This window comes from Nannospalax galili, unplaced genomic scaffold (assembly GCF_000622305.1).
Source record: "Nannospalax galili isolate Female #2095 unplaced genomic scaffold, S.galili_v1.0 scaffold734, whole genome shotgun sequence".
Taxonomy (NCBI): domain Eukaryota; kingdom Metazoa; phylum Chordata; class Mammalia; order Rodentia; family Spalacidae; genus Nannospalax; species Nannospalax galili.
The window spans coordinates 2,884,270-2,899,622 of NW_008337073.1; the positions used below are offsets into that span (position 1 = coordinate 2,884,270).

A 15,353-nucleotide genomic window follows, 5' to 3' on the forward strand; every position below is an offset into this window, starting at 1 on the left:
CTTTCTCCTAAGGTCTGGATCCCTCCAGGAAAGATTTTGGCCTCAGGAATTTGGGGGTTGGACTGGCTTGGGAGCCAGGCCCAGGAAAGATGCTGGTCTTGGCCAGCTGGTGGCTGTGCCACCCTGAGGTGCAAAGAAAGATGGCGGCGGGAGGTGGCCCCATGTGCCCCTGGGGACTACACTGAAGAACTGGGTTGGTAGATGCAAAGGACCAGGAAGAGGAAAGGTCAGCCCCCGTGTCTAGGAAAGAGGCTGGTGGGTTGTACAGACCCAGGGAGGCAGAGGTAGGTTAGGGCGGGGCCAGGCCCACAGTGCCCCTGGGGATCTGAGAAGGAGCTGAGTTGATCTGGATGCAAAGGATCGGGAAGCAGTGGTGGTTCCCCTGGTGTCTGGGATGCCAAGACAAGGAATGGGACAGGACCCAGGCTAGGAGCAGAGACCAGCTGCGGTGATGGGAGGGTGAGTGAGGCTGGAGGAGTCAAGGCCAAGAGGGCTCAATCAACTTACCCCCAGGGAGAGAAGCCTGCAGGTTGGCAAAAGGCCTGCAGGTCCTCTGTTCTTTCATTTTGATTTGATTTTTTGAGACAGTTTCACTACAGTCCTGGCTGACCAGTTGAACTCACTATATTAAGCAAGCTGGCCACAAATTAATAGGGATCTGCCTGTCTCTGCCTCCCAAGTGCTAGGTCTAAAAACACGTGCCACCATGCCCGATTCTACGTTAGTGTTTGAGGGGTTTTGGATTTTCAGATTAGGGATGTTCAACCTGTATCAGAGTATATCCAACTGGTTCAAAATATTCACAGTGTGACTCTAAGACCAGACTGTAATTGCTTTTCAACTAGAAGTATCTTGTTTGTTCTTATATCACCAGGTCTTAGAATAGGGCCAAGGAGACGGAAAATATTTCCAAGCATTACTGAATGAGTTCAATATGCAAATTTAAAGTTGAGAACTGCACATAAGAAAGCTGACAAGTACCCTGTATTCTCAAGTAATGGTAGTAAGTTTGAACACCAGAACAAAGCCTCTCTTCCAATAAGAAAACAGCCCTTCAATAACTAAGGAAGAATTTATTTAAAATACATCTCTAGTAGAAGAGTGCCCCACCTTGAAAGGTCGAATCATCCAAAAGGCCCAGCAGCTTTGCACACATGGAGAAGCCCATCAGATTCAAGGGTGTTTCATTGTATAAATAAGTAAAACACTGATATGGTTAAGATCTCCTTGTTGTCTTTTTAAAATATTTTACTTATTTTTATTTTATGTGTATGAGTGTTTGCATGCATGTATTAACTACACCCATGTCATGAAATGCCCATGGAGGTCAGAAAAGGGCATCAGATCCCCTGGAACTGGAGTTACGAATGGTTATTAGCTGCCATGTGGGTGCTAGGAACCGAACCCAGGTCCTCTGCAAGAGCAGCCAGTGCTCTTAACCACTGAGCCATCTCTCCAGCCCCCTCCCTTGCTGTCTTTAGAGCTTACAAAGTATAATTTAAGACAGAGAAGAAGGTGAAATGACAGAATTCTCCAAGTCTGGTCATTCTAATGCCAAAGAAAAAACTGTAAGAACCAGATGAGGGTTTAACAAGAATTTATAATACCCTTTGCTATCCCTCCACCCTGGGGATGTAAGCTCTTCCCATTAGATGAGGGACTTTGTGTGTCTTCCCCATCACTGTATCCCCAGCACCTAGCACTGTACCTGGCAAACAGGAGACACACAATAAATATTTGTTGACTAACAAAATGAACTTCACTAAAGTTTCAGTTCACAATGCTAGCTAAGGAAATATTCCAAGCAATTCTAGACTCAAAGGGCCAAAGCCACTCAAAATTTCTCCCCCATCACATTATTAGCACCACCACTGGATAACACTTGCCCACCAAGTCTTCCTACCCCAGTAACAAGGAACACACCATGTGGCGACAGAAGGCAATTTTCAACATGGAAAAATACGTTCGTAATCTAAACTAAATTCCACCTTTCTATACTTCCAGTACTAGGTGTTAGCTGTGCATTCTGGAAGGATACCAAACAATCCAAAACTCACATTCAAAATACAGCCTTCCAAGAACCTGAAAATACCCAAGCTGCCTACAGTCCTCCTCAGACCTGTCTCCAGGGTAAATTTCCTGGGTCTCTATTGAGCTCCATTTCCTTTCTCCAGCATGGCCTGTCTTCCGCAGCGACACTCTAGGGTGTCGGTGTGTGTCCGATTTTAAGGTTGTGGGTAGACCACAGTGAAAGCAGCCTCCAGTTCACACCCCTGCTAAGGTAGTCAGACACTGCCGCAGCGTTGTTTTTGCCACTGCTGCCGTGGTTGTTTGTTAACCTTGTCACGGTCGTCAAAACCTCTTCATTTTTCCCCTCACATCCACCGCTCCCTAAAAACCCTATTTTGGGATCATTGTGGTCTGGGGAGTATGAAATGAAATCATGCGTAAATACTCTTCAAATCCGCAGGTCTTTCCAAAATCCCTCAGGACTCCTGGTGTTAGAAATTTCACATTTCAAAATGAAAATAGCTTCCATTTACATTATACTTGGGTTTGGTTTTTACAGTTAGAATTAAAGAAAATCAAAAATTTTCATGCTAAAGACACCTGAAATTAAATCTAACCTAATCTGACTCCAAGTGTCTAAACTGCTTCTAAGAGATACATAGAGCAGGGACTGGAATTCAAGTCTTTGAACTAAGCACGGCATTCTTTCTGCTCCACAGAGCAACCTTGACAAAGAAGGGAAACTCGCCAGAATCCGTAGAGGGGCCTCGAAAACCCTCTTTCAAGTTTGGAAATGAAAAGCCATTTCAAAAAAAAAGGGGGGGGGGGCTCGTGTATAGCATTTTTCTTAGCCTTAAGGGCTAGAAATATTTATTTCTATTAATAAAATTGGACTGGATACAGCAGGACTGTTTTCTTCACAGAAAAACAAAACTTCAAAAAGCCGAAGTGTACGTGTATCTAAACTATGCCCCACGAGAACACGAGTACCAGTAGGAAAACAGGCAATAAATTATCTTAGCCACAGGGTGGCGCTGCAGCCTCAAGTACCATCCGCTTACAGAGGACCGTGACACCGAAGCCATCTCAAAGTTGACTTCAAGTTTATGTAAAAACGTGAAAGACTCAATAATAATTCTCAAGCCAAATACTTCACCAAAATATCTGCAAAAATGAAGCATAAATCCATAGTTTTTCTAGTACATTTTAAAATGATTGTTGAGTTCTAGACTGCAGTTTTAAATGCCTCAGAAGAACCTAGACTTTATCTGTAACCCAAAACAAATTTGTCACATGCAGCTAGAGATAGCAGTTTCAGAAATCTGATCTCCCTGTATTCCTTAAGCATAGGCTGGTGAGCTGCTTCTGCCTTAAGGGGAATTCATCTGAGGAAAAACCCCGGATCAGTCTAGGTCTCTCTCCCAGAGCTCCTCCTTTCAAACAGGTAAACCAAAATAGGACAAGTTATGACAGGATCTGATTTAGTGAACAGATGCATTGTTCTTAAAGGACTGAGAAGTAATACAGTGTGACACTGGCCTCAAACCACCTCAGACTAGGCCTACTATTGTGAGCAAATTTAGTTTTCTCAGCCTCTACATCCTCATCTGTAAGCTGAGTAATAACAATGCCTTCCTTAAAGTGCTAGTGTGAGGATTAAGTGAGAACATTCACAAGCGTGCTTAGAATACCCAGAAGACTTGGTCAACATGATGATGACGATGATGATGATGACAACGACGACAACGACGACAATGATGACAAAGACCCTGGTGGTGGTAATGATAGTGTCTACCTCAAAATACTGTGCTGAGTATTACTGTGTATTCAAGGCCTTTACACAGAACCTAGAATGTAGTAGGGATGCAGCAATAATAGCAAAGCTTCTACTCAGATGGGAACTTAAGTTGACCGAGAATGACACTAATAGCCCAAGAAGCCCAGGTCTACTTTTTTCTGCCTTAAGCAATTATAGGCTTGAACTCAGGAGATGGGAAGATGGCTCCTTCAGTGCCTTTCATGAAAGCATGAGGACCTGAGTTTAATCCCAGTACCCATATAAAAGCCAGGCACAGTTGTCAGTGTCTGTAACTCCAGCATTGGGGCCAGGGGATGGGGCTACAGAGGTAGATCCCTGGAGTTCCCTAGCCATCCAGTCTAGTAACATTGGTGAGCAGGCTCAGTGAGAGATCCTGTCTTAAAAAATAAGGTGAAGATCAACTGAGGAAGACAGATACACATGTACATGCATGTACACACCTACAAAAACATACATGCAACACAGGCACACGCACACACATACACACACACACACACACACACACACACACACACACACATACATATACAACCAAAGCTAGTACAGAATCAGAATCCCTGAGATCCAGCAGATCTCATACATGGTAGGATCTCCAAGGGCTTCTCTCCATTAAGAGCTACCCATATATAACCTCAGATCAGCAACCAGTTTAACTTCTGGAAGTTTGGGAATTTCTGGGTGAAAATTATTCATTCCCTTGAAGCTTAAGCTGGAACAAACTGGAAGAAGCAACTTCTGATTTCAAGTGCCAACTGTCTAACCCCAAAATTCTTGCATGCTTTATTTCCCCAAGTCCCCTCCACAGGACTGGGGCCACGACCATTCTCTTTCACCATGTATTTTGTCAGAGACAAGCTCAGGTTATATGAGGGGGAGAGGAGGTATCCTACATAAATTATAAATAAGAAATTATTTTAAGATGACTATCACACTAAATTAAAATTCAGTGTTAACAAATCCAAACAGTAATAGCCAATTGTTGACACAGATGTCTCTGGCCTTCAAAGCTTTGGCAGACACTATACCAGACCAAACTATGACAGTTCTGTGAAGCCATATTTGTTGATACAGCAAGTGCAGCACGAATATGCAAATTCTGTTTAGGAAATCAACTGAAACTAAAAGTGGCATCTCTGGTAGCATCTGTAGGACAAATTATTATGGTATCTGGGATAGTCTTACTTCCATTTAATACATACTTAAATTGCTGGTTCAGAGTTGGTTCAAATTACTTTGAATGCTTTCCATTGAGCATGTACATATCTTGATATCCATTTTTATTGTTTAAGTGTTGTTAGCTCTAAGATACTTGTCTATGTTTTGAGGAAACACTAAAAAAATGTGTCTTTCCAGAGTATTTGGGTATTCAGAGTAAGCTTTCACAGGCAGTAAAGAAAACAGGTAGTTTACATGCCAACAGCAACTCCAACAGGGTCTCAGTGGGAGTATATTTGCCCTCTTGGCCTACATTCCAATGACTGAAGAATGAAAACAGAAAACAAATATGTCTCCTGCAGACAAAAGTGCTACCAACATTGTAGGGAAATCAATTTCCCCATGCTAAAACTGAGCACTGAGTCCTAGTAACTGAGAATCTTACAGTCTCCTGGGGCAGAGGAGATGTCTCAGTCAGGAAAGAGCTTGCCTCACAAGTCTGAGGACCTGAGTTTGAGCCCCAGAACCCATGTAAAAATGCCAGGTGTGATGGCGCATGCTTGCTATCCCAAGACTGCAGAGGTGGAGACAGGATCTTTAGAAGGATTCCTGGGGCTTGCTGGCCAGCCAGTCTGTTCAATTGGTGAGCTGCAGGTCTAAGAAAGACCCTGTTTCAAAAGAGGTAGCCAGCATTCCTGAGGATGACACCCAAAGTAGTTCACTGGCTTGTGTATACACATGTACTGAACAAACACTAGCATGTACGCACAAGAGAGAGAGAGAGAGAGAGAGAGAGAGAGAGAGAATAGCACAAAACACACAAAAAATAAAAGTCTCCTTATAGCATAAACAAAATTTATCATGCAAATCAGGACACTTTCCAGAGTGACAGAGGGTACTATTAATAGTCAGCCCAGGACAACTATCATAAGAAGACTGTCCTGGGTCAGCCAGGATGGACAGTCCCCTTACCTAGAAATGAGATTGATGTTTAAAACAAGGAGTGTGACAAGCATGCTTTCTGATAGACAAGGACACTGGAGAACACCTGTCAGTGTCAGGAATTCCCTTTCTTTATACTGATGCTTTATTGACCACACTTTTACAGATGATTACTGTTAAAGTAAAATCAAGACCAATAAAACAACATATCACATATATTTGCTGGATGTTGTTAAATATCCCCTAAATACCCTTTGTTCAACATTCACTGGGTGGTGTAACAAAACTCTTAAAAGAAACAGCACAGCATGTTTCATACCTTTGAAGAGTACCCTATGATCATCAGTTTTCGGCAAATGGTGTAAATGTAAATGGTACCTAAGTAAAGAGAAAGAGTGTTAATATGTTTTACAGTGAGATGGAAGGAGAATGTTCTAATTTCTATGGTTTGGGTCTGCCATTCCTCAAACAATCACTCATGAGATACTCTGACGGTGGTACAAAGTCATAATCATTATAAATTTTCTTGTTGTTTCTACTCAAATTCATTAAAATCACTAATATGGACATATTTTAAACATGTTCACACAATAATCTTTAACCTCACTTTACTATCAGTTTAAAATTTAAAATGTATCAAATAAAATATTGTAGCAGACAATTTACATACCCTGTGGCTTTATTAACTCCTATTTATTATTCCTATGGCTTCCTTATGGTTGAAAGACTAAAGATTTATCTCCAAATAATGTTTGAATACATATTTAATCAGTGTGGCATAATATTGAACAAATGAACTCAAAGTAATTTAAAATATGAAACATGTAATGAATTATATTACATTCCTTTATAGTCTCGTAGAACACTCATCCCATTATTAAGACATGTCCTATAAGCAGGCTAATGAAAAATAGCATTTCATTAAGGCTTGATGTTGTGTATCAGGCAACTAATTAAAAGAGGCGAGCAAGCCTGGCTGGTGGTGGAGTGGGAGAAAATGAAGAGCATCACTGTACCTATCTGTATGTAAACGACATTGTCATGCTGTAAACATGCCTAAAAGATGCTAACACGCTTTTAAAAGGCATGGATTATAATGACAAGTAATCCAAATGTTTCTACAAAGCAACTCATCTGAAATTCATGACCATCAAAATTCAATTCTAAAAGTTTCTGAGAAAACAGCATCTGCTCCCAAACATATCCCTTGATTTTAAAAATGCCTGTAAGTATAACAAACACTAATTACACAAATCAGAAACAAAAACATTGAATGCTATCTGAAATACTTACGGCACCTTCAAGTTTCATAGAGAATGCAATTGGTATTTAACATTCAAGGACTGCTAACTGTGCTCATGATATGTAGTTATTTACTTCACTTAAGATCCACCTGGAGATGGACCCACACCAAGAGTATCTGGACAGCACATATTGGAGAAGTCAACCTGGTGGTGCACCCTTTGATCCCAGCAAGCAGGAAGCTGAAGCAGGAGGATCTCTATGAATTTGAGGCCAGCAAGGGCTACATAGTGGCACCCTATCTCAAAAAAACCAAAAACAACCAAAACAGGAAGAGGACAGGAATCTGGGAGGGGACAAGTGGGGGGAGGGGTGGATCTGAGAGGGGAGAGGGAGGTGAATACCGTCAAAGTAGCATTGTATGAGAGTCTCAAAAAATTAATAAAATCTATTTTTTAAAAGATACTCTAAGATGGAAACCACTCAGCTAGTAACAGCTCCAGCCCAGCATAAGCATCTGAGCTTTTAGACCTCTACTCTTACTCTTTAAAATACAAGCATTAGAGCTGAGGAGATGGCTCCCTAGGTAAAGCTCTCAGGTCAAATCCCCAGCACCTTTGTAAAAGCTAGGTGTGATGACATGCAACCTGAGCACTGGAGGGGTGCACACATAAGAATTCCCGGGGGGCGGGGGTAACTCAGTGGCCATCCAGTACAGCTGAAACAGCAAGCTCCAGGCTCAGCGAGAGACCCAGTCTCCACAACTAAGGTAGAAACTGATAGAGGAAGACACCCTGATGTCAACCCCTGGGTGCTACATGTACGTGCATGGGCGAGTACACCTCCATGCACACACACACACAAAAAAAATACAACTGTATAATTGTTTCTCTGATGGGAAAAAAATAATCACAAAGTAATGATTTGCACAGGAAACACATGACTCCCCACAGAGCATGTGACTCAGGTTCAAGTTAGGAGCCTGAATAAACATGTCAGGAGTCAATCGGGGACCAGGAACTAAAGGCCCCAGGAGAACATCCTCAGGAGTGACAAAGGCCCTCTGTATTTCAAAACCCTGCCTGTCTCCTTGCAAGCCCCCGTGCACCCAACCACATCCGATAGGTCAGGATCTTAACCTGGCTCCCTAATTCCTACTGCAGGCACTACAGAAACAGTACATGGTATGCGAAGGGACGCAGACTGGATGGCTATGATCTCAGGGAACTTTAGAGAAGTCAGCTTCATTTTGTTTTGAGCCAAACCCATTCTCTGAGTTTACTGACTGATCATGGGACAACTTTTCATCAAAGATGGCCACCATCATGATAATCTGAGAGTCTAGATCAACTAAGGTTAGTTGGGAAATCACTAGCTTGTATCCATATACCTACTTAGGTTTCAGAAAGCACCAAGTCTGCTGGGCATGGCGGCATACACCTTTAATCCCAGCACTTGAGAGGCAGGGGCAGGTGGATCTCTGCAAGTTCAAGGCCAGCCTGATCTATATAGTGAATTCCAGGACAGCTGAGGCTACGGGGTGACCCTTTCTAAAAAAGACAAAAAAAAAAAAAAAGCACCAAGTCTAACTAAGCATCCTAAGTAACCAGTGCCATGCTAGTTAATTAAAAGTAAATATAGCAAGTTGTTTGCATGAAAAGGTCCAATGTTCTTTGACAAGTTTTCAAATATATTTTTTTGACTACTTAAATTGCCAAAAACTCCAGGGCCTGTGTGCTTGCTGATCCTCAAGGTGGAACAGCTTTCACACAAAACAGTCCAGGTGGTTCACATGCCAAGTTCTTCCTAGTCTTTGCTAACCTTTCACCTCAGTGAAGCCCCTGCCCTGACCATTTCATGTAAATTTCCAGCCCTCTCCTAGCCCTGCCTCTGCTCTCCTTCCCTGATGCCTCTTAACCTGTATTTTTCTCCACAGCACATCACACCACATGACACTATTTAGATCTCATGTACCATGCAGAACCCTGAGAACCGAGTATTGATCTGCTGTCCTCTCCTGCTTCCCAGGCACTTGGGACAATGCTGGGCTCATGGAAGGCATTCAGTAAGTTTTAGATGAATATGTTAAGACAGGGGCACTAGTTAGTGAAGTATAGTACATGTATCACCCACAACCTGCCAATCCCACTCCTGGGCACAGATCCCAGAAAACTCTTCCTCCAATCTATAAAAGGACATGTACAAAGATAGGTATTGCAGAACTATTTGTACAAGGAGAGACATAGGAGACCAGGGACTCCTCCCTCAGGGTGAAGAGGGATAGTGGCATACAGTCAGCAGGCACAGTTAATAAATTAGATTCCCATACAAGAACTTGAGTAGATGCTACCAGCATAGCATCAACTGGGAAAAATTCAGGAAACAGACAAGTCCAGAACACAATACCACATGTATAAATATAAAGCTCACAGCAGAAAAGGACACAGAAGATACAGAGTGCTTCTCAGCGGGGAGGGGGGCGGGGATTAGGGGGTTTGTGTGTATGTGATTATTTATTTATTCATTCATTTCTTGAGACTGGGTCCTGCTATGTAGCACAGGCTAGTTTTGAACTCTACATTTTCCTGCCTCAGCCTCCAAGTGCTGGAATTACAGATTTATGTCACCATACCCCATTTGTGCCTGAATCTTAAAAGGTCTGAAGAGAGTGATTCACGCTACCATTTCTACCTCTCAAGCACCTACAGGGCCCAGCCTTTCCCATGCCTTTCATTGCCAGTGAGAACAGAAGGTCTACTCCTGTTCCATCCATCTCTGCCACTCAGCCATTTAGGTGGCAAGATGGCACTGACTAAGGGAATCAGGGGTGCTCTTGATGATCAGCCACAGTGCTTACCAGTTACTGCACCCCACCCCCAATTCCATCCAAGGCGTCCTCATTTCTAGCCCCAAATTTGGAGAATAATTTCCAATCAAAATGGTAAAGTATGATTCGAGATGGGCAAGGAACTAAACTTTTAGCTGCCATGGAATAAGGGAAAAATCCAGTAGATTTTGCTTGCCTTTTTTTTTTTTTTTCCTAGTCTTATGCACATCAAACAGACTGTCACTATTATTTTTTTGGTTTAGGATATGTTATCCACCCTCAACACCATCAAGAAGAAAAAGGATGTATTATCCACCAAAGACAAGCAAAGGGAGGCGGTTGCTATGTAGAAAACTAAAACTACTGGCCAAGGTCTTTAAGGAGAGAACCAAAAAAATGGATGATGCTTAGAATCAATCTACCATAGTGGCCACTTGATCTGTCCCCACTTAGATCTTACCCTTCCCCACTTGCCAACTGTGGTCTCTACTTTTCACATATCTAAAACTGATTACTCCACAGCCACTGATCCTTCTTAGGTGAAAATCTACCGACTATATATGTCTCTACTTGTGAGAGAGAACTAAATGTAATATGTAATATGAATTTTTAACAAAAATATAATCATCCTATTTTGGCACAAAGGGCAATTAATTTTTTATTTCTCCTTTAGAAATGGATTTCAATAGTGTGAAAAAATAAATTGTACTGAACTGGAATGAAAGCTAGACACAGGGAGGTTAGAAGAGACAGGATTCAATCCTCTTCCCATGGAGCCTATGCTCATATTTCAAATAAAATGTAATAGGAACTTTTAACAGTACAATTATCCCATTATGAAATACATATGTTTTAAATCCCAAAACAGTCAAGTTAGCATTAGACTTGTCATGTAAATAACTTTATGAAAGACGCAATGGAAAATAAAATGGAGTGGTCCACACCATTGAAGATGATCCAGCAAAGGTGCTCCTGTGGCAGAGCCAGCTGCATGATGAACCTCAGGGAGGACAAGATCTGCAGACAGCGGCTCACAGACTCCTTATTCTGCAGGTTTACATCACTGTCACAGACCAGCTGGTAGTTGCAAATATTTTTGCCACTCAAAGCACGAAACTGAAACATATGGGGAAATATAAGAAGATATATAAGGTTTATATGACTCAGGAAAGCATTTCTCAACACGTAAAAAAAAATCTTAAATGTGAATGCTTATGTTTAATTCATTTAATAGACTAGTATGCAAAGAAACGTCAGACAGACTTCTTTAAAATATTCATTTAGTTAAGATTAGCTTTTCATAGGCAAAAGAAAATCCAAGGTTAAAACAGTACAAAAATTCCATTGCTAATTATCAATTTTTGTGAACTCATCCAATAGCATTTTAGCCTATTTATTGACTTTAATTGGAGCATCATTACTTATATAATGCTTCCAGCAACTGTTGGTTAAGGGCCACTGCTTGCAAGGAAGATTTGAAGACGAAGCAACAACCCCTGCTCTCGAGAGAGATAAAGAGTTTCAGGCAGAGGCAACATTAGGGACACTTAAGGGGTCTGCTGTGGTCATGGAGCATCTTTTGTAAGTTTTGGGGGATTATTTATTTATTTTTCTGAGACAAAGTCTTACTACATAGGTCTGGCTGGCCTAGCACTCACAAAGATCTGACTGCCTCTGCCTCCAGAGTGCTGGGATTAAAGGTGTGTACTGCCACACCCAGCTGTCTTTTGACTGAAAGGTTTAAGACAAGAGATGAGGGCTAGAATGTGGAGTGTCCCTCATTCCAAAGAATCGCTGGACTTTAGCCAAAGGGCACAAAGGTCAAATTGTTTTTAAGTTTTTTTATCCTTTATAAATTAATTTTGATGATGTGAAAAGATGAATTGCACTGAATGGCATGAAAGCTAGACACAGGGAGGCTAGAAGAGACCTGGATTCAGTCCTCTTCCCATTGGGCCTCAATCTGCATTGCCCAGTATTGTTGTCCATGCAGACATCGAATTACTCAACATCCCTTGAGAGCCTCTGCTTATTGGCCAATCACACACTTTCCTCAAGGCTTTGAAAAATCACCAGATTTAGCTTAACAGATTTGGAGTCAGAATGATCAGGGTTCAAACACGAGTCCTACCCACTGCTTTGCGTGGGCTGGGCTGGTTTCATAATCATTAGCAATCTTGTTTCTTTATCAATAAAACAGCAAAATAGTAGCAGTTCTTAGGACTGGAAGAAGGCTGGAAGGCAGTGATTCACACAATGCATTCGGAAGGGCACCTAGGAATAACTGTGCAACAGTAATTAATGCTAGCAGTTAATATAACAACCTTAGTGTAATAAAATATAGCATAAATTTTTCTAACAAAAGAGCTATGTTTGAACCACGTATGGTCATTCATCCCCTTAATCCCAGCATTCGGGAGGCAGAAACAGGTGGATCTCTGTTAAGATTGAGGCCAGCCTGGTCTACACAGAGAGTTCCAGGACAGCTGAGGCTACAGGGAGACCCTGTCTGGAAACAGTAACAACAATCTACGTTAAAGCTAGAGAACCACCTTTTCACACAACCTGTATAATAAGCTTTATTTTTCTCTCCTGTAAAACAAGGTGATAATAGTATCTAACTCAAAGTTATTATACAGATCAAGTATGTTTTCCAAGCCCTTTGCAAACTGAAAGCGTGCTACAAGTATCAGTATTACAATAACAATAATAATTCTGCCTGCTTGATGAAGGAGTGCTTATATTGACGCAATCGCCAAAGCACTGGTACAGAATTTAGTAAATTCTCTCCTTTTTCTAGCCCTCAAAGCATGTAGCAAACAACTTCCATACTAGCTAAAGCACACATTGCATAACTAATCACAAGACTGTTTGAGCTGGTTCTTTCATCTTACTGTAAGAGTAGCAGTTTCATTTCCAAAGCCTTTTGGAAAAAAGACCATTTTGAACTTGTTCACATCTGCTGTATTCTCATCAAAATTGATGGAGAACTGCTGCAGGTATCTTCCATAGCACTGCAAAAGAGCTAGTTTGTATTCCTACAATAAAGCAAGAAGACTTGATCAAAGTTTCAAATTATCATTTTTAGATTGAGTTACAGTCATATTATTCTTTCTTTTTAAAAAATTTTTACGTGTATAAAAGTTTTACCTTCATGTATGTTAAGTGCACCACATGCATACAGTGCCCATGGAGGCCAGAGGAGGGGATTAGATCCCCAGAACTGGAGTTAGGAAAGGTCATGTGGGTCTGGGAACTGAACCCAGGTCCTCTACAAGAGCGGTCACTGCTCTTAACTACTGGGCCATTTCTCCAATCCCAGGATCCATTTCTTTACTCACTAAGTCCTACCATAAGACCAACACCATTTCTAAGCACATATGATGTGACAGACCCTCTCTGTATAATTCACTATTGTGATTTCATTGAATTCTCTTCAGTGATAGGAGACCATCACAATCTCAATGACAAGAACATACACTTTGGTTCTGTGTGTGGTGATATCCTCATATCAGAATCTACATTCCTAAATCCAATATCCCCAGGTGGTAGTGATGCACATGCTTGGTCAAAGAATGAGGGGTGCAGCTTGCTATGGAGTTGTAGGTTTCATTTCTGTAGTCCACAAAATCATCATTATTATAGCTAAAATTAAAATATCGACTAGAAATTGATGTCAATAACAAATGTCATTTTCAGGATTACAAATACCCACTGTGGTCAATTTTCTCATCAGTAAAAAGTAGATAAACTTTTTCTTTATTCCTTTCATCAGATTTTAAATGTCCTAAGTAGGCCTTTGTATCTGAAGCATTATGAATCCTTAGCCATTACTCATCACCAACTTCCTTTATCATCTTCTAACACGCTTTCCTCCTCCCTCCACCAACATCCTCTCACCCACCAGGACACGTCTCAGACAACCTATGTATACTGAGCATTGCCAGCTTCTCAGACCTACAGCTGGCAAGATGGACAGGGTTCTTTGTCAAAACTGTCACTCCTCAGGAATAGAGTTTACAATTTGGAACTTATCTTTTTCTTTTCTGTAGTTTTCCAAACCTGGAATTTTCAAGTTTTTAAGAGTCATGGTATGTGTACATGGGCTAAGACTGACTCTAGTTTGGGTAGAGGAAGCCAGATCTCTCAGTTTTGTGAACAAGTTCCTGGAAAGAAGGGCACCTTACACTGAACCTTCAGCAAGGCTGACTAACTAGTACTTCAGTGATTGTGAAGAGGTTGGAATGTTGCAGGTCCAGAGCCTAATTAAAGTGTATTTTTGGTTATCTCTAGCTCCCTTAATAGTCATTCCTTGCCCACCTCTGTGTCTAACCTAACATCATTATGACTAACAGGTGAAATATTTTGGAATGTATTAACATAACGGACCTCTAGCTTCTACCAACCAAAAGGCTAAAATAGTCATCAGATAGCATCTGAGACTCAGAGCAGAGATTTCCTTGCTTTGCTGACAACATACCTCCTGATGTTCCCACCAATGTGTTTGGAAAGTTCTTGATTTATGACTTTATTTGTTCTGTTACTATAAAAAACTTCATGAAACTGTTACCTCATTGGAACATAAAATTTGAGGTAATCTGAATCGGTGTTCCTGGGCTATTATGGTCACTCATATTTGGCTCCAGGATAAATGATCTCTTATCCCTTCTGAGATTAGGGTTGTATTTTTGTGTTGAGAGTTTTCATAATGAAAGCTCTCCTATACCTTGTCCTCAAACAAACAGAAATGCCAGAAGAAAATGAAGCTAAGAAACTGAAACTTGAGAAAGAATTAACACTGTCCATGCCTGGTCTAAAATTCTTTTGAACAACTTTCTTTGTCTAACATTTCATAGAACTTAGTGTAATTTGGATGTAAGCCAGAGCTACAAGAGGAAATCTCACATCATCATGAACTAAGAGGCCAGCCAGGGCATGATCTTATCGAGCCAAGTTCACAGGTCCACGGCATTCAAAGACACTGGTATAGAGCTAAAAATAGGGGTGCACGCTCAGTTTGGAATATAATTGAGCAAGGGCAGCTAGAATCACCATACGCAAAGCATTCAGAACTGACCAAATGTCATTAAAACAGGACACTGAACAAACAGCAAGGCCAGAAGCCTTGAGGGCTCACAGGGAAAGGCCAGCCATGTGAAAAACAACAGGAAATGGTGTCTGGGCTCCTTTGTATGAGGTAGGAACATGATGACTCAGCACTTCCTGCTTTGCACCTGCCACACCCTCTGTTAATGAAGGGAGCTGCCTTCCCTTCCCAGCCAGCCTCTGGTCCCTGCAGGAACTTCGCACCCCTGGAGAATTTCAAAATTAAAAGCAAACCTTTTTTTTTTTTTTTTT

General features: G+C 41.3%; 1 protein-coding gene across 1 annotated transcript in view; it reads right to left on the reverse strand.

The window, feature by feature from the left end:
* Cfap54 (cilia and flagella associated protein 54) overlaps positions 1-15,353 on the reverse strand; it is a 372,605-nt gene that overhangs the window by 347,045 nt on the left and 10,207 nt on the right. The window contains exons 3-5 of the mRNA XM_029563104.1: positions 12,890-13,033; positions 10,940-11,111; positions 6,246-6,304 (exon numbers count right to left, since the gene is read on the reverse strand). Of these exons, the coding sequence (XP_029418964.1) occupies positions 6,246-6,304; positions 10,940-11,111; positions 12,890-13,033 (375 nt within the window). The remainder of the gene's footprint in view (positions 1-6,245; positions 6,305-10,939; positions 11,112-12,889; positions 13,034-15,353) is intronic.